Raw genomic sequence first — 23,349 nt, forward strand, 5'->3', positions numbered from 1 at the left:
AGCAAAGTTGCTCAAACTGAGCAGTGAGCTTAGTGAAGTACTTGGCTTACATTCTAGTACGAGCCTCTTGTGTTATCAAGGACTTGTAAGAAACAGTTAGCCAATGGGCACCACACCTTAAGTAGCACTAGTCTAGATGACAAGAGCCTCCAAATCTCCCCTGCCTTCCTCCGCACCTCACGCCTCGGTCCCTTCCAATTTCACTAAGAAAGGGAACAATGAAGAATTCAGAAGCGGCAATCAACACAGGAAAGAAACAAATGAAATTCCTAGGATGACCAAAAAGGGAGGTCCTGGAAATCTTGAGAAAAAGACATCTACGTCAAAGCTAAAAGACAGAGGGCTCTGAGGGAAAGTTCTAGAAATAAAAAGGGATCAATAGATTATCTGACAAGATCAACTATATGAAAAACTGGTTTGAGAAGTGTTTTACAGAACTTTAGAGCATTGGCAAGACTTAGCAAGAGAAGAGGCCCACTCAAACCAAGATACATTAATAAAAAAAGAGAGATAGACAGACATCTCATGACAAAAACAAAAAAAAAGTCACACAAGAAAGGAAAATAATTACAATACACAAAATTGTAATAACCAAAATACTGAATATAGGTTCAACCAAATAGGTCCTAAAACTATTTCAAGAGAGTAGAGAGGTGTGTGCAGTGATGGACAAGAGCTAAGTCCTTATCATCCATAGTAGGGAGTCAGAAGGTGAATCTAAAACAAATAAATCAAGAAATATTTAAATTATGAAAAGAAAAAGAAGTTGAAATTGGTTGCTTCTGGATAGTCAGAAAGCAGACTGCGGAGAGGGGCTGCGCAGGGCCCTGCTGTGTGTGTCATCAAGCTTCCAGTGTTATTCGCTTTTTAAAACATAGGTCCATACATTATTTTAATAAAAATTAAAATTAAATTTAAAAAGAAAGCACAAAGTGTTAGGAAGAGAGGACAATGGAGATGGCAACATTTGAGAGGCCAGTAGAAGGAAAGCAAGAAATAAACGAAGAAGAGTCCAGTCTCGTCCTTCAAATTTCAACCACAGTTGTTGTCTTAAAAGTGCTGCCTGTGCTGTCACTTTAATTCTTGCCTTGAACTTTTGTCAAAAATTTCATTACTTAATGTCCCACATATCTTTTCCCCGTAACTAATTTTTAAGATTCTAAAGGAAATGGACTATGTCTTATATTTTTTGTAATCCCCCCCCTTCAAATGAGAAGACAGCAAGTACTGAATAAATATTTGATAAAACGTAATTAAATATCAAATATCAAATATCAAATTTGGTTGTGATTTGATGTCAAAGCCAAACTTGGAAAATCTTAAACTTGACCTAAAGAAAAGAGAATTAGATAGCATATGTATTTTTGCCTCATAAAGGTATTTATGAAAGAATACAGTCATCTCTAACAGTTGACAAAAATAAAAATAGTCAAACTTGCCCACTTACTTTATCACTTTTCATAAAAGAGATCACTTCTCAAAAATAATATAATTTAAAATAAATGCATCATCTAAAGTGAGATCTATTCTCTAAGCTTTGCTTTTTGTAAAAGCCTTTTTAAATTTCATTTAATAACATTTTTTACTTAGTGATTTTTTAAATCGAGATATGCAACCTCATTTTCTATTTTTATACTTTCAGTTTTTTATTATCTTGTTTTCTGTTAATCTTATTTTGAAAGAGAAGCTCTTAGTGTTTATAATCCCAAAGGAAAGAACACACTGAAATGCAATGCCTTCCATAATAACCAGAGTTCTCTAAGGCCTAATTATGTAACCCACAGTAATAAGCATTTAACTTACTGTTGAAAATTTCTATATTATAATTGTTCCCCTTACTATTTTCAGTATCTCCTAAGTAGAGGAAATCTCTGTGATAATTAATTCCCTTGAGTGTATCAATAAAAATAAACTTCAGATTTAACTTTCGTTGTCATTAGTTGATCAAATTTGAAAATCTAAGGGTCATGGACTGCTATGTTGGTTTACAGAAAAATAAGCCTTTTGTTTTTCTTTTTGACTCTTAATGATCTTCATAAGTTCCTACTATTAGACAACTGAAAAATTGTGGCAGGGTTCTTTTGGGCATGCCTAAAGTCCACAGGTGTTTTCAATTCCTCGGCAAAATTTTTTTTTTCATTGAGGTATAATTTATATACAATAATATGCACAGTTTTCAAGTGTACAGTTTGATGAGTTTTAGCAAAACTATGTCACCCTACCCCAGTTAAAACTTAGAAAATTTTCATCACCCGTAGACTTTCCTCATGCCCCTATGTTTTCCATAGACAACCATATATCTTAATTTTTTTCTAGTGTAGAAATCTAGGGTTAAAATTGTCAGATCACAGGATAAATGTCTATTTAACTTTATAGGAAATACAGACGAACTGTTTTCCACAATAGTTGTCCCATTTTCTATTCATACTAGCCTCATTCTGGCCAACCCATTGTATCGTCGACCTTTTTATTCTAGCCATTCTAACAGATGTAAAGTAGCTTTATTTTGTGTTTTCCTGATTATTTACCATGTCAAGCATCTTTTCATGTACTTATTAGCCACTTGTATATTTTCTTTTGTCAAGTGTCTGTTTAGATATCTTACTCATTTTTTAAATTGGGTTGTTTGTCTTTTTATTTTTGAGCTGTGATCCTAGGTAAAATTTTTTGCCTAAATAAAATCAGTTTTTGTCCTAACTACCAACCCTCCCCATCCCTAATTTATCCTGTTCTACAGGCATTTTACTGAGCACCTACTGAACTCCATGAAAGTTAGAAGGATAAGACACAGCCTTTGCTTTTACAGAGGCTACAATCAAATTCAGGAGAAATGTAAATAAAATAACAATACTATAAGTTCAGTGTAAAAAGAGCCATAAGAGATACTTAGAGAATCAAGATACCATTTCTGTAACCAGCAAAGGCTTCATTTAAGGAACTATACTTGAGATGGGCTTCAGATGAGGGATAGAATTAAGACAAAGACAGAGTTATGAGAGAAAGAGCAAAAGGCAAGTCAACAGGAAAATATAGGATGTATTCAAAGAACAAAAAAAGAGGGAAGGTGGGAGGGATGGAGGGAGAGAAAGACAGAGAGAAGAAGAGAGGAAGGAAGGAAGGAAGGAAGGAAGGAAGGAAGGAAGGAAGGAGGGAGGGGGGAGGGAGGGAGGGAGGGAGGGAAGGAAGGAAGGAAGGAAGGAAGGAAGGAAGGAAGGAAGGAAGGAAGGAAGGAAGGAAGAAGAGAAAGGAAAGGAAGGGGGAGGGGAGGGAGGGAGGGGAGGAGAGGGGAGGGGAGGGAGGGGGAGGGAGAGGAGAGAGAGGAGAGGAGAGGAGAGGAGAGGAGAGGAGAGGAGAGGGAGAGGAGAGGAGAGGAGAGGAGAGGAGAGGAGAGGAGAGGAGAGGAGAGGAAATAAGACATAATTTGGGTCCAAGGATAGTGTCTGAAAAGTGTGTTTTGCTGAAATCATATTGTGGGGAACACGACCTAACTCAGCAGGTAAGGTGACCCACCAAAGGGTTACTGCAGAAATATTAGTAACAGCTGCATAACCCTTTACAGTGTATGGCCCTTTTCAACTCGCCCCATGCCTTCTTTACTTCACCTCTGCTTACTCTCCGCCACTGCATCTGGGCTGCTCATCTGTACCTCCTGGCTATTTGACAGACACCGGACCTCCCTCAGGGCAGAAGGAAATTGAGCCCAAAGACCTAATCAGCTTGGAGTTCCTTGTCTTTCTTTCTGTGCTTGCTGAGCAGAGCTTTGGGAGCAGCTGTCTGGAGAAGAATGGAACCCTCTAGGGGTGGAAACCAGAGGAGGTTTGTCTGCTAGGCTGCTCCGCTCACAGACTGTGAAATAAATTGCAAAGTCAAACAGACTTCTTGCAGTGCCCAGCTTGGGCATCAAGCCAGACTTGTGGCAAAGAGGCCGAGTTGCTGAAGAAGCAACCAAAGCAGGCCATCCTTCCTAAGTTACATACCCACGTCCTCAGAGGTACAGCAAAGGAGAGAGCCTGCAACCATTTCTTGGAGTCTATGAGAGTTTTGAGGAAGGTCATAGAAGAATTTGAGGAGAAAAAACAGACAATTACCATTCCAGAATCATGTTCATGCTGGCTTCTTGCTGAAAACGAAGATGGTGAACTTCAACCCTAGGAATCTTTGCACCAGAGAAGTTGTGTCAACAACTCAGGATAATTGATTCTCCCCAAAATCCAGTTTTATTTGGATCAGTAGTATCTCTTACTACCAGAGCCACCAATGTGAGAAAAATGATTAATACTTTAAGTCACAGCAATCTATAATGATAGGGTTACTTTTTGTAACTACTGAGAAATTTGCAGAGTGTTCCCCAACTAGGGGGCTGACTCTGGGAAGAAGAGAGATGATGGAGTTATTGCCTAGCTCCTCAAAGTCACATAAACCTTCATGATTCTTCAATCGACTAAAAATGCCACTACTATCATCCTCAAAAGTTTTTACTTTCAAAAAAGTAGTTCTCCAAAGCACTAAAAGCCACTATCCTAGAGCAATAGCCTCAAATGATCATGCATTTAACATTAGAGGATTCAGTAAATGTCTTCATATCTATGCAAAACCTAAAAGTAAACTAGAATGACTTTTCACCTCTAAGAAAGAATAATCCACAAATCTATTAACTGCTTCTTGTAACATGGTTTTGTTAATGTCAATTGTTTAAGTAAGGGTTTTTTACTTTCATTAAAACAGAACATAAAAGAATATTTGCTGAGTCTGAATCCTAAGAAAACAATGCATGTATTTTTTTCTAAACCACATAAATTCTGAACAGAATTTATGTGGTTTAGAAAAGCATCATTCTCTAGCCAGGAGCCCTCAATAGTGATGATCTTCAAAACAAACAAACAAAAAAACAAGAACACGATTTTTTTGTTTGCAACTTTAAGTATAAATAAGCCTACTATTTAGTGAGTGCCCACTAGGCTCAGTGTCATGCATTTTTATTTAAATTATTTTATTTCATGCTATCAACCCTGAAGGATTCTGATCTCTCTAATGCTACTCTCATAATTTCTGGGTATTTCACCCATCACCCATATCAAGTCTCAGTTATTTGTGTGATAAGAGAAGAGCACTGAGAGGGCCAAATGAATGAGGCAAAAATTATGTGTACTCTGCTGTATAGCAGTTTTAGTCATGACCCTACAATTAACTAAAAGATACTGGCGATGGCCTGATAGGAGAGGTAAATCAACCTGGGATTAAATTTTTCAATAAATAACCCACAAATATAAACACAAGAATCAGTTTTCAATTCTTCCCTGGTAAATATGGATGAGTTCTAAATTCTTTGACTCTTCTGGGAGTTTCACTCTTGGAACAAGTGGAAGGAAATAAGGTAGTTAAGGATTTTCATTCTGACACACTATCTCTGCCAAGTCTCTGAAATCCATTTTGTTAATTATGTTCTGCTTCTGAGTCTAAAAGAAATAAACACTTTTTTTTTTTTAAGTGAAGTTTTCATTTCTCACCGGTAGCATTGAGGCTGGTCCTTTTGCCCTTATGGTGACAGTCATTTTTTATATATTTAGGGAGTTACGAAGCGGGGGATGATTTAGCATTGATGAGGATATATTTCTGTTTCAGCATCTGAGTATTGACAATAAATCATCGTCATTCCCTTTCATTACTGTGTGGCAGAGTTGAGACCTCCCCTAATTATAGAACATGGGGAGTTTTTCACTGCAAGATCCATTATGCTAAGGCAATAAACTCCATGAAATTTCATATGTCATGGAAGCTATAGGCTTAAAAAAAAGGTGTAATTGTGCAAACTCAAGAGAGGGAAAAAAAGGATTACAGTTATATCTGAGTTACAAAGCAATTTTGTTTATACACAAAGACTTTTGAGAAAAGGGTAACTTAGGATCATCTGAATCTTTAGATTAGCATTTCTTATTACTAATGGCAGCCATTTGGAGCTTCGGTTATGTATTAGGTTCTTAACAGATAGTACATCACCTTACACCTTTTAAATTATTCAGTAGTAGGTATTATTATCCCCACTTAACAGATGAGAAAACTGATGTGCAGAGATCAAGGAAGTCCCCAAGGTCACCTAGCCACAAGCAGTGGTGTTAAAATGTGGAACCAGTACTAACTCAGAAACCACCTCTTCTTGCATACCAGGCCAACCCCTTTCATGTATGATTATTCTTGCATGTGTTATAATTCTCCAACTTCGCTTGGTCATTTTCTTAAATTTATTCCTAAAACCATCCAGTTCTTTATCATCTTACTCAAAAAACAGTCCTCACAAATAGCCTTCAAAGACCTCCCCCATCCATCCCCGTCCACCTGCCATTATCTCTAATCCCATCTACTTTCCTTCTCATTCCCCTTGTCCTACCACACTGAATAGGTGCCCCAGTCATGTTCTCACCTTCAGGATTGTGCGCTAAACTGTTTTCTCTACCTACAAGGCTCTTTCCAGTGTCCGGGGCACATCCTCCTTCAAGTTTAGCAAAAACTTCGAGGTTTTGCTAAAACATAAGCTTCTCATTCAGGTCTTCCCTGAAGTCAGTATTTAAATTTGCAAGCTGCTTTTAATCCCACTTTCCTGCTTTATTTTTCTCCATGACGCTTATCACCATCTGACATGCTAGACATTCCAGACATTTACGTACTTATTTGCACTGTCTCCCTCCATTGGTATGTAATGCAACGGGAGAAGAGATTTTTGTCTATTGTTCCCACTATTGTAACTCCAGTACCTTATACAATGCCTCAAACATAGCAGGAATTCATTAAATATTTGATGAGTAATTTCAAGCCAAAACAATAGATGAGTGATACTCAATCAGCATTTAAATATGCTATAGCTTCTGCTATCTTAAAACATTTCTTGAGTCTGTACATTAAAAGATACCTAAAACACACATCAATCAGCTGCAATACATAGGTCTATTTGGATCCTGGCTCCAATGAGACAGCTACCTGGCCTCCCTTAGAACACTGATTAAATATTTGATGACTTCAAAGTGTTATTATTTTTAGGTGTTCTTTTATTTTAAAGAGTTTCTTTGTCTTTTAGAGCTACATATTGAAATATTTATAATTTTAAAATATCCTTTCAACTCTATATCTACTTCTTCGTCTGACATTAAATATCGGTTGGCCCTTTTTTAGTTCCTGGCATCATAAAATTTCATGATATTCTTGCCTGTATATAACTCTGTAGAACTCACTCTCTCCAAATTCAGGTCCTGTTAGTCTCATTAGACCTTTAACTTGAGATGGTTCCCATGACTTCGACAATTAGACTTTAAACTGGCTGCCAGGCTCACTCAGCTGCATTCTGTTTTGTGAGTAAATACTTGATAGAGAGACAAATTCTCATGAAGCTTAATGACCACTGCTTAATGAGCTCTTTGTGGAAAGTGCCAGAGTCAATAAGAGAGACAGAGACCTTCCAGCTTGTAGCTGTCCATCCACATGGCTACATTCACAAATGAATTCAGATCCCTTAACTGCTGATAGCTACTCTCCATGTTCTTTTCACTTCGAAAACAAAATTTAAAATTTTAACTATATTTTGAAGTTATTATTTTGGAAAAGAAGGCACACTATTAAGAAACTAAATTCAAAGTGATCCGATAAAAATTTAGATGAGTGAGAAAAGATATAAGCCTCAAGTAACTTAAAATGAGCCCCACCTTATTGAATTTGGGATTTCTTCAGACTGAGGCTCTCTCTCCATCAATTCCAGAGTTAGGAGACTGTCTAGTGTGGCTCAGCACTCAAAAAGTATTTGTTCTAAGCTCTTGCACAGTTCTGTGTGCTAAATGAAGGAGTGATTAAAAGTTAAAGATGATGTATTAAACATAAGCTTTTATTTCCTCTGCCTCTTGAGATGCCCCTAAAAAGATGGAAAAGGAATATTTAGTATACATAAACCCGCAAGGACAAAGAGGACAGGAGAGGGCACACTGAGAGCTACAGAATTCTTAAGAGAAAAAGGCAGAAGAGAAAGAAGGTAAAACTTAGAGTATCTACAGGGAGCATAGAGAGGCAGCTGTTTTGCCCTACAGAACCCCTAAAGGGTATGGGATTTAGAGGTGATGGCTGTGGCATGTGGCAAGAACTAGACATGGGGATAAAAACAGAAGGATTTCTTAAAGGTCTATGGCTAGAAATGTGAACCTTCTACTCCATTCATGCAAAATGCCAGCAGCCAAGCACCTTCCTTCTAGGCTGGAGATTTTTTTTTTTTTTTTTTTGGTTTTTTGGTTTTGGTTTTGGTTTTTTTTGTCCTGCAGATGGTGAAAAACTCTAATGAAGACCTCTACATTGTCATTTTAAGGTCCAACAGCATAATGGCAAGCTCCCTACACAATTGTTCTAAAGCAAAGTCTGCCAGTGGACAAGCTCCCAGTCAGATTTTCAGTGCCTCACTCTTAAGCATGAATGTACCACCAAAGATCACCAGCCAATGAATGCTTCTAAGATGAAAGATCAAAACTGAAATAAACAGACGTGGTGGGGTGTGGGGGAGGGAAATGAGCATGAAGGGACCAAAGATGTTGCAGAGAATGGAAAAAAAATTTTAACAAAGCAACAATTAGTGACCTAAGATAAATCTGAGAAGATATTTCATCTCTATAACAACAATAATAATAATAGCTAATATTTATTGAGAACACACTGTCAGTTACTGTTCAACAAGCCCAAGATAAGGAAACTGAGGCACATAATTTACTGTGACTGATAGGAAGTGTGGAAGCTAGGATTCAAATCTAGATAGTCTGAATTTAATGGGAGGGAAATAAGGGGGCTGGGTGAAAAGGTAAAGGGAAGTACAAATTGGCAGTTACTTTCAAGGACTCAGAAAATACATCCCTCATATGGCTTTTCTAAGAAAATGTGTTCCAGTGAAATGAGGGGAAAAATTAAGAAAGATGGCACGGGATTCAGAAAGAGACTCCCACTGGGGTAAAGGGGAGATACTCTTCTAAGAAGCTTCAATCTCATTCTGTAGACATTGGAGGAACCGTGGGTTTCAAACTGGGAAGCAATATGATGAGATCCAGGTTTTGGAAAGAACATTCTGTCCTAAATCTGAAGGTGAGATTAGTAGAATTTTTGGGAGACCAGTCAGGAAGTTTTTGCAAAACTCAGGTGAAATACAATCCAGACCTAAATTAAAGTGGTAGTAATGAGAACCATGAGACAGTAGACCTATAAACATCTCAGCTGATATCTGATCAGGGGGTTTAGCCCAATTGCATTTTATCATAAATATTTATGGCAAGGGCACGAGAGACTAACTCTATGAGGATGCAAGCCTTGGAAGAGTTTGGACAAAATTCAGGAAATAAAGAAATACCAGTCAACTTGGAGGGAAGAAACATTCTACCGGGACACTCTGAGTGAACGGGCAGAGCTACATTCATTGGGTGGTATACGGGACCCCCGACCTCCCTTTCTGATGACACCCAGATGGCCTGAGTAAAACCAGATCTCTGCAAGGGAGGTCAAATTCAAAAAAAAAAAAATAGGGAAAAGCAATTGTTCCCCTTACTTGACTGAAGTAGTGTGAGTGGAGGAACCTTCCTTAGGAGCAGCCTTCTTCAAGGCACGCCCTGAAGACAGCAGCACCTCAGAGCATTTTAGGAGCAACAGAGAGACAACTTAGAGCCTTCATCAAGTGGCTCAAGCCAGTGGGGAGTAAGATGAACCCAAATAGATTCTAATTTGGGTTGTAAGTGGCCTTATGCCACTGAGATGAGGTTAGAGAAAAAGACAAGGGCCAGATCTGTAGGACCTTGAAGGGTATGGTGGGAATAGTAAATGTTTTTCATGGTACATTGGGAAGGCTGTGAGCAGGAGAGTGGTCTTACTCCACCGATGTTTTATGACTATTTTGGCCGCTGTGTAGAGAATGGATTAGAAGAGATTAAGGGTACTCTTAATCAACCAAGAGATGATGTTAGCTTGAACTAGAGAGCTTACATTGGAGATGCAAATACTTGAATTCAAGAGTCTTGTAGAGTTCAAATCCACAGTTCTTTTGCTAGATTAAGTAGAGGAGGAGCAGGTCAAGGTGGGGGTGAGGAGATCGAAAGCTAAGTTTGGGATAGACCTGTTAAATTAGAGATGTGTGAGGCATCCAGGTGAAGAGATCAAATAAGCAAGTGGCTATATAAGTCAAGATCTGGACCAGAGTTGTATTTGCTGAGTTCCTTGCTCCTCACTTGAGCTCATTAAACTCCAAATTGAGGCAAGGAGAGAATTAACATTCACTGAACACCTTCTATATGCCAAGGGCCCAATATGTGGCAGATGTTTCTGTCATAAGTTTATTTACATTTTCCAACACCTGCTTTCTTCATATCTGCCCAGGCACCCTCCCAATGCAGCCTCACTGAGACCCAACTAGAAGCCACCTGGGATACATTCATTGCCGATACTTACACAAAGCATAGAATCGATTCCTCCTCCCAGATTCCAAAATGAGTCCCTGGAGAGTTGCTGCACCTAGGTCTGTGTTCAAAGACTGCAGAGACCTGAAGGTACGGGGTAGAGAAAAGCTTCTAGGATGCTGAAACCTAAGGACTCTGAATTCAGATTATAATAATGGTTCTGCCCTTGGTTTGCAGTCTTTGGACACAACATGCCTTGTTTCTTTGTCTGAACTTTAGTGACCACCTGCTTCATAAAAATGCTGAGAATAGAGATGAGATTCTTAATTACTAGAGAGCATCTTAAATAATGTAGATTCCTGGGTCCCACCATCAGAAATTATAATGCAGTTGGCTTGGGGTGTGGGTCAGGAGACTGAATTGCAGGTGCTTCTGATGCTTGGCCAGGTGGGTGCCTGAACCAGAAATACTGATTTGTAGGGTGGTGAGCTACCAGCTTTCACCAAATATCTGCCTCAATGATATCCCAACCACTTAGATCACTATGGCAGTTTTAAAATTAAGCATCACGTTCTTTGACACTCCTCCTATTGAGAAGTGGGTTATGTGTCCCTTACCTTTGAATCTATCAGTTCTCTTGAAACACTGTCTCTTCAGATGCTCCCACTCAGGATGTTCTCACTCAGAACCTGGCTGCCATGATGTGAGAAACTGAATCCACATGGAGAGACCACGTCATCACTCCCAGCTGAGCTCAGCTTTGAATCATCTCAGTCCTGGCACCATATATGCAAATAAAGGAGCCTGCAAATAATCCAGCCCCCAGTCATTGAGTCACCCCAGCCTTCAAGTCTTCCCAGCTGAGCCCCAGACATCACAGAGCAGAGACAAGCCATCCTCACCATGCCCTGATCAAATCCCTGACCCACAAAAGCTATGCTTATAATGAAAAGGTTGTTGTTCGATGCCACTTCGTTTTGAAGTGTTTTGTCATGTGATTACTAGAATGGTTACTAAAATGTTTTCCCAAGAAATAGATATTAAAATGCAAACACATTACTTGAAAAGATAGACTCAGATGAACACACACAATCAGTGTATCCAACACTGACATGAAAACATCACTTGATAAAGAGACATATACGTTGCTTCCAGAAAACTGGGGGCAAAAAGATGGCCACACCTTGAAGACAGCATGACTAACAGAGAAAGAGATGCATCATAAGGACAAACAAGGCAGGAGAGCAAAGTCCAGCTTCATTTACTTCACAACTGTGCTTCAGTTTGGTTCCAAAATCCCTCAACTTTGTCCCTAATTGCAAAGTTGTTTGTTTGTGCCAATTTCCCAAATGTACTTTCTTAATGTTAAAAAATAGCCTCAGAATAATACAGGAATAAACATGAAGGGTAATTCTTACTACTAGTTAACTCTGAGAAGTGCTGAATTATAGAATTTTTAAAGTAAATGTAAAACAAGATAGCAAACATGGCACCCTTCCTTAAGAATCACAGTTCTGTGGTGAGAATGCAGTTAATGCACGAGGTTCATGTTTATAAAAATTGAACAGCAAGTTCTAGCAGCCTTAAACCTGAGATTGTAAATTCCAGCTAAATCCAATTACAGTGATGGAAGAAGTTGTAAATATTAGAATTCACTTGCTAATCAGACACTAATAACTATAATAAATATTTTAAAATGTAATTGCAAAAAATTATAAAATGTAACAATATAAGGAATATTTAGCAAATATTTTAACCAATAAAAAAATGAGAGATATTAGTTTAAATATCCATGATCTTATTCAAGCTAATGCAATTAAAAATGAAGGAGCAAGATATATATCCTGGACTCTCTGGGACTGAGCAAAGAACTAGAACTGCCACACTAAAAGCATTGAGTTAATTCTGCTTTAGTAAATAACACGAATGTCTACATTGTCCCCAGCCACTTTCCCCATTGTTTTCAGAAGGGACTGGAATCTCATTTCAGATTATGAATGTAAATATTGGAGTTTTCTTTCCAGGAACGTGTGTACAACCTTCTAAAACAAAACAAAACAAAACAAAACAAAACAAAAAAACCGTGGGAGTCTCTGTTCTGAGTCATGGATTCGCTTTGAAATTGGTCTGACTCCCAAGTTCTGCATCATTAGGAGAAGATTTTCATGATACTGGTATTGATCCCAATCAGTGAGCAGTGTATGAATCCCAAAACACAGATATTGAGAATAATTTTGGCCCCTTTGAGCTTATTCAGATAAATTTCTCTTGCCTCTTGAGACCTTTTAATAGTTATACAGTATAGTTTTACAGAGTAGAATCGCCATCTGTTTCTCATTCCAAGAGTTTGTATGTATTGCGATGGATAAAATAAAATGTCTGCCAAACTATTATTTGTATTGATGGATAGCAGAGTTCCAAGCAATAAAAATAGGAGTCTTGTAACCTATCAGTTTAGAAAACTAATATTTCTCCTTAGACCAGTGGCTGCATGTAAAGAACTCAGAGTGCACATTCAGTAGCAGAAAGGAGCATGTTTGACTTTTCTGTCCAAGAACTAGAAGGCTCTGGCTCCTCACCGCCTTTTTGTATTACTTTGTTCTCTCCTCCCAGGGATGTCTCCTACACCAGTGTTACTGCCTTGCCATCCAAAGGCCTGGAGCACTTGAGGGAATTGATAGCAAGAAACACCTGGACTCTAAAGAAACTTCCACTTTCCTTGAGTTTCCTTCACCTCACACGGGCAGACCTTTCTTATCCGAGCCACTGTTGTGCTTTTAAGAATCAGAAAAAAATCAGAGGGTAAGTGGCAGGTGCCTGGAACAAGCAACAAAAGGCCTTGGTGGAAGCTGAATTAATTTCTGGGTTTGAGGAAGAAGCGCCGTAGTTTGAAAACCAGGTAGAAAGAAATGGAAGCATCTATAAGAAATATGAAATCCATGGGACACGATGACTCTGCAGACTCGAAGTGGTTGCAGATGAGAAATAAGGCCAATGTCAATGGATCACAGTAGGGGAGGAGAGGAGGATAGATGACAGAGGGGAGACAGGAATGACCAGATCATGTAGAATCTTACAGAGATTATATTACATGATTCCTGGCCTCGAGATGCAACATACATTAAATTCTACAACATATATTAAATGCTACAACCATGAGGACAAACTTAAAAACACAAGCAATGAGGTTACCTGGTCAATTAGGCTTTGCAAATATCATAGCTTACTGGTGACACCTGTGGGCTCTAGGGTCAGCTGGGTTAGTACCCTACCTCTGCCATTCCCAGCCTACTTACTTAACCTCCTTGAGCTTCTATGAATGGAGATCATAATGTTGTCATTCATAGAGGTTTTGAGAAGATTAAATGAGAAACTGAATAGAAAATACCTATCACAATGACCTGAAATATAATAAGTTCTCAATAGGTATTTTATTATTAGGCTGCTTGCAAGGTTGCAAAAGAAGGATGGCCTTCTTTTCTCTCTATGCGTTCTCTGGATCTTATCTTCACCTGCACTTTTACTCTGCATCATCTTCCTTTTTTGTGTCTTGTGCAATCCTATTCTCCTTACATCACCTTCATTTATCACTGATTCACTCTCTCAGTTTCTATATAATATCTAGTGGTTGACTTTCTGCACTCATACTTGCAGTCATAAATAAATTGGACTCTAGTAGTGGAGGCAGAAGCAAACTGGAAAGCTGAACAGCTGTGCCAAGAATGTCACTAGGTCACTACAGGCATGACACCTGCAGAAAACTAGGAGTAGGATATGGGGGTGGCGATAGCAGGCTTTATACTGACACCATGTGGCCCAGAGTAGGGAAGGACCGGGGATGAGTGGGACACTAAAATGAACTTCAAGGATAGGGTCCAGGTTTCTCATTAACCTCCAAACAGGTTGTAATAGGCAGCCTATTGGGCATTTTAACCAGAGCCCAATAGATGAATCAACATCCACTCATCAGCTGCCGCAAGTTAAGGAATCCCTTTTGATGTCATCTGGTAAGCTAGCAAAAAATGAAGTCTTACTTCCATGAGCATACCATGAGCATGCCGACAGTGTCCGTTTATTCATGTGTTCGATAAATACTTATTGATCACCTACGACGTGCGTGGCACTGTCTTATCCATAGCAATGAATAAGACAGACATGAGCCCTCTTGCATTTTGTTTCCATTCCACTAGAGGAAGTCAGAAAATAAACAAGCAAACAAATAAGAAGATATCAGATAGTGCTATGAAGGAAATAAACACCAGGACAGGACAATTTATTTAAGGATATCAGAGAAGGCCTCTTTGAGAAAGAGGCCTTCTCAGATATAGCCCAATATGGACTAGATACTTTCATGATACCATCTATGAAACCAAGGTTCATAGATTTGTCCAAGATCAAGAAGCTAGGAAAGAGGAGAGCCAGGTCCTAACCTGGGCGGAATGGCTCCAGCAGCCATGCTTTTTCTCTCACTACTGCTCTTGAACTGGTGACAGATAAGAAATAAAAGCCAACGTCACTGGGTCATAGTAGGGAAGGGGAAGGTAATGGGAAAGGACATAGGAGAGAAATGGGCCTCACTAGATCATGGAGAACATTGTAGAACCATGTAGATCCACAGTAAGTATTCTGCACATTTTGCTAACTGTTGTGAAGACCATCTGTGGGTGTTCAGCAAGTGGTGACTTATTTCTGTTGCCTTGCAGAATCCTTGAGTCCTTAATGTGTAATGAGAGCAGTATTCGAAGCCTGCGTCAGAGAAGATCTGTGAATGCTTTGAATGGTCCCTTCTACCAGGAGTATGAGGAGGATCTGAGTGACAGCAGTGCTGGGCACAAGGAAAACTACAAGCTCCAGGATGCCCACAGCAACTCTCACTATTACGTCTTCTTTGAAGAACAAGAAGATGAGATCATTGGTTTTGGCCAGCAGCTCAAAAACCCACAGGAAGAGGTCCTACAGGCCTTTGATAGCCATTATGACTACACCGTGTGTGGAGACAATGAAGACATGGTGTGTACCCCCAAGTCAGATGAGTTCAACCCCTGCGAAGACATAATGGGCTACAAATTCCTGAGAATTGTGGTGTGGTTTGTTAGTCTGCTGGCTCTCTTGGGCAATGTCTTCGTCCTGGCTGTCCTCCTCACCAGCCACTACAAACTGACCGTCCCACGCTTCCTCATGTGCAATTTGGCCTTTGCAGATTTCTGCATGGGGATGTATCTGCTGCTCATCGCCTCTGTAGACCTCTACACTCATTCTGAGTACTACAACCACGCCATCGACTGGCAGACAGGCCCCGGGTGCAACACAGCTGGTTTCTTCACCGTCTTTGCCAGCGAGTTGTCAGTGTATACGCTGACGGTCATCACCCTGGAACGCTGGTATGCCATCACCTTCGCCATGCGCCTGGACCGGAAAATCCGCCTCAGGCATGCATATGCCATCATGGTTGGGGGCTGGGTTTGCTGCTTCCTGCTCGCCCTGCTCCCTTTGGTGGGAATAAGCAGCTATGCCAAGGTCAGCATCTGCCTGCCTATGGACACCGAGACTCCTCTTGCCCTGGCATATATTATCCTTGTTCTGTTGCTCAATATAGTCGCCTTTATCATTGTCTGCTTCTGTTATGTAAAGATCTACATCACCGTCAGAAACCCCCAGTACAACCCAGGGGACAAAGACACCAAAATTGCCAAAAAGATGGCTGTGTTGATCTTCACTGACTTCATGTGCATGGCCCCAATCTCATTTTATGCACTGTCGGCACTTATGAACAAGCCTCTTATCACTGTTAGCAACTCCAAAATCTTGCTGGTTCTCTTCTATCCACTTAACTCCTGTGCCAATCCATTCCTCTATGCTATTTTCACCAAGGCCTTCCAGCGAGATGTATTTATCCTGCTCAGCAAGTTTGGCATCTGTAAACGCCAGGCTCAGGCATACCGGGGCCAGAGAGTTTCTCCAAAGAATGGCACTGGTATTCAGGTTCAAAAGGTTACCCAAAACATGATGCAAAGTCTCCCCAACATGCAGGACGACTATGAACTTCTTGAACACTCCCATCTAACCCCTAAGAAGCAGGGCCAGATCTCAAAAGAGTATAAGCAAACAGTTTTATAAGCTGACCCTACACTACTTGCAGTGGAAGGGGGACTTATAAAAGACTGGTTTCTTGAACATGCATTCCAACCCTATGATACACGCAAGACAGCTGACCTAACTCTTGTGCAGGTGACGTTTCATGGGGCAAGAGTTCATCTCTAGAGGGACTAGTGTTAACCTAATCATTTCCCCCAAGAGGAAGAAATGCTACAAATATGTCTGAATCCCAGATAATATCAAAATAATCTGTACGTTCTGGAAGTCTTGCTTGATGCAAAATATACAGATGACATTTGAATAAGATGCTCAACAAATATCAGCTGAACCATGTCAACACCGAGCTTCCCATTTTCATATAGCATATCATACTAAAGATTCAGCAACTGGCAAATGCTATGAACTTAATTGGTGACTACAAGACAAAATCAGCCACATGTTGGCTCTGTCCAGCTTCCTGTTCCCAGATACAGACAAAGAGAGTTGGAGTTCCTCAAAACGGTTAAACAGGACATCACGCAAGGAATGACTATCATGAGACACAAAAGAGGGAAAAGACTTAGCTTTGAGTTTTTTCAGATTCTGCAACTATTAATCATCTCTTCACAAAGGTCTACCTGATGTAACCCAACTGTTACATGTTGCCCAGAAAAACTGGCAAGATTTCAGCTTATGTGTCCAAATGAAGAATCGCTCTTCTTGGCTAGTCTCATAGCATAAAAGACATGAACTTGAGAAATATTTCTAAGTAGCAATAAGTGGGAATTATAAGCAGAGCACACTAAATCACCCACTGATTAATAAAGCAGGCTGGACACTGGGTAACTCTTGGAACTTGGGAAAATCACCGGACCTCAGAAGTCTGTAGAAATAAAGGAGCTTGGTGGCTGCTTCTAGTTTTAAAACTCTATGTATATCCTTTTCCCTTAAAATATGTTTCCACAACAAAGAGAAAGAAAAGTATTAAGGAAAAAGATACCGTTTTTCTATCTTATAGGGCTGCCATCTCCTCTTTGGAACCTACACATATGACCCACGAAGTATTTTTTGTTTCCTTTTTGGTTATGATGTACTAAAATTTCTATTGACCACCCTGGGCTGGATCTAAATCACTCATCTAATTACTAGATCTATACAGCTATAATGAACAGGCCAAAAACAGATCAGTATTCATAGAATAGACTAGAAGGTACTTTTGCAAATTTTCTTAGTTACTACTTCATTGTGCAGATTCACTTGAAAACATTTAACTTGTCTTCAGCGACTGGTTGCTTTACGTAGCTGTTTCTAACCCACAATTGATACTAAAGGTATCAAGAGAAGTTTCTTCTCTCTGAATCTGCCAGCTCTTTCCAACCTTGCTGATCACTGGACATAAAGTTTCTATTCCACAACAGTGCCCCATTACTTAAAATGGTCAGGATCTTCATCTACAGATGTACTCTCCAAGTTATCCATCAAGACAGCCCTTTAATTTCATCCCCAGCAGAGATGGTCTTTGCTTCTCAGTGCTCATGAACCACACCATTATTTAAAAGCATGCCATAAATTAAGAGCTTTTGTTGTTTTAAGTGTGCAGAGTGGGGTTCATAGGCCCTGACTTACCTGGAATGTCTCTATAGCCATCCGCATTCCTGTTTACCACTGAGGCTTGGATATCTTAAAAGAAATATTATGGGCACCTAAAATAATAACTTATCTACCAGTCCACTTGTAACTAATGAAATTAAACAAATGTGTCACCTTTTGACAAGTAGTTTCTCACCTGTGACATTTTGAAATATCACATTCTGATAAATAAATGTCTTTTATCTTAAATAGTTGAAATAATGCTTTAGAAATAGTCCTAGGAAAGTAACTTCAACAGAATCATTACTAAAATTTGCATTCACAACATGAAATAAATTTTCTTTCTAGGAAATTGTTGTGGCGCGCTCAAATCTAAGACCCACGAAGCCAATTGAGATTAATTATGAGCCTTTATTAGCCGGCCGGAAACTCACTCTCCCCACTAGAGAATCAGCCCCGAGCATTCAGAGGAGGCAGCTTATAAAGCCTAAAACCACATCAAACAAGCAAGCAGCTTTACAGAAGCACAAGTTAGCCATTAGTATATCTTTGCGCAGGACATCTCCTAGAACTACACCCTAGTTATACATTAAGCAGATTATAGAAGCAGAAGTTGGCTGTTATCGTCTGGTGCAAAACTGTTGTTTCTGGGAGACTCTTAAATCTTATAGCAAACAGGGCCTGGTAGACAGTTCTGTTATCTGCATCCTGGTGGTGATATTGTTGTTGTTTTTTTCTTCTTCTTCTTCTTGGGAGCTGGCACCTGAAGATATCACTACTCCCTGTCTTGCCCTAGTGACTAATTTGCTAGAGACTTTTTCACTGACAAAATGACTGTGCTGAGTCCTAGAGTATTGAATTTTGTAATTTGTGAGCTTCTTTTAGGGTTACCATTATATGTGTTAAAACTAAAAAAATAGGAGAAAAAACAATTGGCACATTTATTAATAAATCCATATTAATAAATTATTGACTATCAATAACTTAAGTATAACACTGTATCTTGATTATAAGTGGTCTTTATGTGAAAAAAAAACATAGAATTATGATGCACTGACGAGCAAGGATGGCTAAGGGGAAAATATGATTAGTATTAATACTAGAAAATGAAGATAATAAATCTATAAGACCTAGTCAGAGTTCACTTTATCTGGCAGCTTTGAACTATCTGAAGACAGACTCAAATCAGTGAGGATAAATGACCTCAGGCCAGTCAAAATAAGAGTCATAAAATTCATGTCCTAAAGTTCATCTATGTTGCTCAAAGGAGTGTCTCATAAAACACTCTCAAAGTTTACTGACTCTTGCTTTATGGATAATCTACTGTGTATCAGAAACAGCCAATTGGAAGAAGAGTATATATTATAGGACGGCACCATGAGAGCGGCAGTAAAGCATAAGTGAGGGCAAAAAGATAAAAATTGTAATTATGAGAACTCAAAATAATAGTGGTTTGAGAACAAATACTTCTAACTGCTTGAAGTCTTTGGGGAAAGAATGTATCATAACAAAGTAGAGTGCTACTTATTTGTTCTGAATACCTAAAGGGACAAGAAAAACTTGTTGGTAGCAACGAGCTCCGTTTTAAAAGATATAAAAGTTTCATCTCAAAGTGGTGGACTGTGTCCCAGCACTAACCTTCCCCTTTCGAATTCCACTGAAATGACAATAAAGAAGTATAAATTACACCGTGAACAAGAGGAACAGCATCAACAACAGACCAAAGTCCTTGATAGCCTTCTGAAAGACAGAAATTCTATGGCTTCAAGTCGATGAATAACAGAGTAGAGAAGGCCGCAGCCTAGAACACTTGCATGAATAAGGCTGCAACCTTGGAGGGATGTGTTCTTCCCTGCAGAGTCTCAGAGAGACCACGGAGCCTGAAGGTCACAGGACCAGGAGGCTAATTAGGATAATAAATTACTAGTCTTTGTCACTTGGCCCCACCCATCCCCTTTCACTCCGCTCAGAACAACTGACACACTCAGTGTTTGCCCCAGGCTGAAATCAAGACACTGACCTTAAAGAAAGTGAATGACAGCTGTAGATAGGGCTAAGTTCTTGGTCTGTGACAGGCGACAGGAGAAAGGGTGCAGGAATGTCATAAAACAAGGCCTGGCTAGTGACACTGAGGCATCACCATCAATCAGGGAAAGATGTCTTCGGAAGATGCATGCCATCTGCTGACATTATGTAAATGAACAAAATATAAATGAACCACAAGAATTACCAGACATTCGAGGGAAACAACTGCACATCAATAGCACATAAAAAAAAAAAAAAAAAAGACTAAATTGAACAAGCAGAACCTTTCCCCAGGAAAGGGGGTAGGGGGCCATAGTTTGGAAACAATATTATTTTTTTACATTCTAATTAGTAACATCAATTTAAGAAAATGCTGGACCCTACAACAAAAGCAAGCTAATCTTTTTAAAATGTAGTAACCAAAAATGAGGAGTTTTGGCAAATTTAAAATAGAATTGCCAAAGCAAGAGCTTTGATAGAAGACCTGGGAGTTAAAGTAGAAGAAATCTCTTAGAATGACATTGTATAAGATGCTCAACAAATAACAACTGTTAAACAAAGATGTGAAGTATAAAATAAAAGTTGAAAGACACAGAGAACCAGTCTCAAAGTCCGACATCTTTCTAATAGGGGTTCTAGAGAAAATAACACGGTTACCAGGGAAACAGGAGAAAAACTTCCTGAGCTGATAAAAATTGATAGTATCTTTTTCGTGTGAAAGGGAATGAAGGAAAAAGACTCACATGTAGAACAGTCCTTATAAAATGTCAGAACACCAAAAGTAAAGCGAGATCTAAACTGCTTGAGAGAGAATCAAAAGAAAAAGAGAAGTCAGCTATTGAAAAGGCTTAACAAGCAGATTGAGCTTTAACTTTGCATTAACAACACTGAATACTAAAAGGCAATGGAGCAACATTTTCAATGCCTTGGGAAAAAGTATTTTATATCCAGGATCCGATGCTCAGCCAAATTATCATCCAAGAGTAAGGGTGAATCAATGACATGTTTATAGATGTAATACTTGGAAAGTTTACTTATTTCAGACAAATTATTCAAAACTTGGAAATAAGCAAAAAGATAACTGGGTTTGTTTTTTTCGGCAGGGGGATCGTGGAGTTTTTTTGGTTTGGAGGATATTTTTGGTTTTTTGGGTTCTTTTTTTTTTTTTTTTTTTTTTTTGGTGCGGTGTTGGGACTTGACTTCCTATTGTCTGGGCTATTTTGCAACTCTAGAAGGACAGACCTTAACTTACCCCAAAGATTTTTATGTGATAGAGATTCAAATAACTCCAGCATGGCTTATGGCCCATTGGACACTAACTATGTTGCATTCAACCCAGCAGTCTAATCCTAACACTTGTAAATTGCCTATATATGCCTAGCTTTTTAAGTACTTTTTGGACCAATTTTAACATTTTCATTAAATTAAAAGTTGAATAAAATCTTTGAAAATTATTTATTTTATATTTGCATGAGAATCATTTTTTAAAGTTCCTCTTTCTAAAAAATTACTTAAAATTGTACTTCAGGTATAACATAATTCCCTTCTCAATGGATGCTAACACACTACTGGTTTTATAGTGAATATTTGTATGCCATAATGCTCTAAACATTGCTGGCCTTCCATTTTTTTAAATGAAAGTATATGACTCACTTATACTTAACAATGGAATATAAATATTATGGACCATGACAAGTTAGAATAATAAAATTGCTGACAAAAGTCAAGAAATGGGGGTGGACGCAGCAGAAATGTGCAGGGCATGGTTAAGGAGCTAATTTCCTCTTACACAGTAGAATGGAGACTGCCCACAGTTAACAAATAAAGAAATGGAAGTTTGTTTCCTAAGGTTACAAAGTCAACCAACTGAAAAAGTTGAAATTAATACTGACAAAATTTTTTTAAACTGGGAGCTAGAAGATAATGTTAAGTCAATGAATATCCTAATCATCATTACATGTAGTCAAAAGATATATTGTCTAAATATCTATAGTTCAAAAAACAGGTGCATAAGTACATAATGGAATTACTGTAACCACCAGAACTAAAATCAGAGAATGGCTAAAGTGGTTTTCTCTGGTGATTGAGACTAGGGATTGAGTAGTGTTAGAAACTGAATCCAACAAATTGATATGTTGAAGTCCTAACCTCTAATGTGATTGTATTTGGAGATATGGCCCTTATGGAGGTTAACTAGGTTAAATGAGGTCATAAGTGTGGGGCCCTAATCCCGCAGGACTAGTGTCCTTATAAGAAGAGGAAAAGATACCAGAGACTCCCTCTATACATGCAGAGAAAAGGTCATGTGAGAACAGCAAGAAGGTGGCCATTAGCAAGCTGGGAAGAATGCTCTTACCAGAAACTGAATCTGCCAGCACCTCAGGCTTGGACTTCCAGCCTCCAGAAATGTGAAATAATAAATTTCTGCTGTTTAAACCACTTGGTCTGTGGTATTTTGTTATGGCAACCCAAGCAGACTAATATATATGGAAACTTTCCCAGTGGTACTCTTTCGTACTGCCGATTTTTTTTTATCATGTGCATACTTTTTAGACATTTAAATGGAAATCACTATAATAATATTAGGCTTTAAGATAATTAACAATTAAAAATGTGGCATTTAAAGAAAGGTACAGAATGGCTAATTTTACCAGATAGTTGACTATTAAAGTTATAAGAGGGGGAGACAGATATTACATTGAAGGTGGCTTTTACAACAATTTAGCCATTATTAAATTTAGATTTTTAGAATGTAATAAATCTAAGCCAGTGAATTTTAAAGTGTTTACCTCATAACAACATCTGGTAAGCTAAACACAAAGAAAGTTAAGTCCCCTTTATAATTCATCCTATTAAACAGCCTAATCATATTAAGTCATAATTTTTGTTTCCCATATGTGCATTACTCTAAGTTGCATAGGGAAATTAAAGCAACTAATTGTTACCCATCATATGAATTTAATAAGCAAAAAGTGAAGCTTTGAACAAAGTAGAGAAACCAAGATTATGTAAATAACTTCAGTTCCATCGCCTACGTAGTATGACTTTGGAATCTCTTTTGGAAATTTGGGAATATTTGGGAATATTCTGTTTCATTTACTGAAGTATTTGAGATGAGAGGTATTAGGAAGGTGATGAGCAATTGCTGTTGGACAGCACACAATAAAAGGTTTAACTGTCTCTCAGTCCTGTGACTCTCAGTCTTAAAAAACCACATGGTTCCTCACAGCCCATTTTGGGGGGGATTAGAGTCACAACATGC

The 23,349-nt window shown here is 38.7% G+C and overlaps 1 protein-coding gene across 1 annotated transcript in view; it reads left to right on the forward strand.

Annotated features, from left to right (window-relative positions):
- Positions 1–17,348, forward strand: part of TSHR (thyroid stimulating hormone receptor) — a 98,755-nt gene extending 81,407 nt beyond the window's left edge. The window contains exons 10-11 of the mRNA XM_016137516.2: positions 13,011–13,199; positions 15,101–17,348. Of these exons, the coding sequence (XP_015993002.2) occupies positions 13,011–13,199; positions 15,101–16,514 (1,603 nt within the window). The 3' untranslated portion in view covers positions 16,515–17,348. The remainder of the gene's footprint in view (positions 1–13,010; positions 13,200–15,100) is intronic.
- The last annotated feature ends 6,001 nt before the right edge of the window (positions 17,349–23,349 follow it).

Source organism: Rousettus aegyptiacus, unplaced genomic scaffold (assembly GCF_014176215.1).
Source record: "Rousettus aegyptiacus isolate mRouAeg1 unplaced genomic scaffold, mRouAeg1.p scaffold_m13_p_3, whole genome shotgun sequence".
NCBI lineage: Eukaryota > Metazoa > Chordata > Mammalia > Chiroptera > Pteropodidae > Rousettus > Rousettus aegyptiacus.